This window comes from Plectropomus leopardus, unplaced genomic scaffold, assembly GCF_008729295.1.
Source record: "Plectropomus leopardus isolate mb unplaced genomic scaffold, YSFRI_Pleo_2.0 unplaced_scaffold15672, whole genome shotgun sequence".
Taxonomy (NCBI): domain Eukaryota; kingdom Metazoa; phylum Chordata; class Actinopteri; order Perciformes; family Serranidae; genus Plectropomus; species Plectropomus leopardus.
In genome coordinates, this window is record NW_024616803.1 from 1 (window position 1) to 1,795 (window position 1,795).

Below are 1,795 nucleotides of genomic sequence, written 5' to 3' on the forward strand. Positions count from 1 at the left end.
TTTTTTGGTGATTTTAAAAGGAAACATGCCTTTTAAACCCGTGAGCTCAGAGGTTTAAAAGGCGGGATTTCTTTAGAAATTCCCCGAAATTCAACCATTTACCACGGTCAGAATCGTTGGATTTTCAAATTTCCAACAATCCCTGAACACATTATGTGTTATTATACTGACATTTATGACACAAAATTCCCTGATTTCTCTAAACTTAAAGGGTTTATTTAGATTTCCAAGCCTGGAAATTGCTAGTTGCAAATTCCATGACTTTTCCAGGTTTTTCATGACCGTACAGCCTTCAGGTAAAGCTGACATAAAAGTGAAGAATATTATCTTTGTCCCGCTGACCTTGAACTGCGGTAACATGGGCTCGCTCTCCGCAGGCCTCCTCCCCCTCATCTGAGGTTCAAAGTGCACCAAGCGAAAAGTGTCCTCTTCGCCCAGATAACGAGTCAGCCAGCGAGACGCTTCGTCCCCGCAGTCTCGTCCCTGAATGTCATCTCCGAAAACTCTGCAGCACAAAAACAAAACAAGAAGCATTTATACGCGTTTTCTGTTTTTAATACGACTGTAAACTGAATATTTGGGTCGAACACAACAAGATGTCACCCTGAACTTTAAAATTAAAACATTTATGGATTTTAGACGAAGCATTAACCCTTTGAAACCTGAGTACATTGGCTTGATTAATATTTTTGGGATTTCAAAAACTTTGCAAAACCCAGTTTCATCTCTTACATGTTTTTTATGTGATGCAATTCAAGATTTTAATTATTCTGTAATTCTATTCAGTTTTATTTTTATGATGGTAAATTGACTAATTGTTTTTTCTACTATACAATTTAAACCAATCTTGTTACTAAAGTCATCATTATTTGTATTAGTTTTGTTTATTTTTTAATATTTATTTGGATTCTTTATTTGTTTATTGTATGAAGTTACTTTTATTATCTGATGTTTATTTAACATTGACAATTTGTTATTCAACATATATTTCAGACCAATTTCTTTTCTAGACAAACTTTTATTTTTATGTATTTATTGTTTTTTTATTATGTTTATAGCATGTAGTTACTTTTATTTTTGTTTGTTTTTCTGTTATATTAAATTGACTTTTACACTTTTTTAAAATGCATAATACTGGGAAACTTTTTTTTAATAAATTGATGCATTTTGTTAACATACTCTATAGTCTATAATGTATAATTTTTTGCAAAGGCATTTGTGTGACTGTTAAAGGGTTAAACCCTTTAGTTAACGCTTGAATAAACCTAAGAAAATAAAAAATAGTATTTTTTTCTCCTCGCTGTCGACTTTTGAATAAAGTAAAAAATAATGCAAAAGAATAAACGGAGTAAAACAAACTGATCCAAACAGAAACGCTGATGCGAGACCTGCAGCCGATGACGCCGTTGTCGGACTGTCTGACGGGGAACCGCAGCTCCTCCATGTTCGGGCCGTTCAGACACGCGTGACCTCCCTCACAGGTCAGAGACACCAACACCAGACGAGGCTGCTGTCTGCCCGTCACCATGTGACCGTCCTCCGTCACCACCAGCCAGTGGCTGCGAGCACAACAGAAAACACGTTTAAAATATTGTGCAACAAATTAAATACTAATATTTTTCAGACTTCAATCATAATTACAATATTGTGCCATATACAAGTTGACCATAAATATTTTGTGTATTTAACCAAAATTAGTCCTAATAATAAAAATCAAAAATCTTTTCAGAATTTGAACCTTTTAAATGCCATTTTTTTCATGATGCTAATATGTTATTAGATTAAAAAACACACA

General features: G+C 34.0%; 1 protein-coding gene across 1 annotated transcript; it reads right to left on the bottom strand.

Annotated features, from left to right (window-relative positions):
* Positions 1 to 342: 342 nt before the first annotated feature.
* Positions 343 to 1,559, bottom strand: LOC121964455 (mitochondrial amidoxime-reducing component 1-like; the record flags this gene model as incomplete). Its single annotated transcript, XM_042514662.1, has 2 exons — positions 343 to 505; positions 1,389 to 1,559. Coding segments are annotated over 2 exons (334 nt in total), but the record flags the coding sequence as incomplete, so codon positions are not given.
* Positions 1,560 to 1,795: the final 236 nt, after the last annotated feature.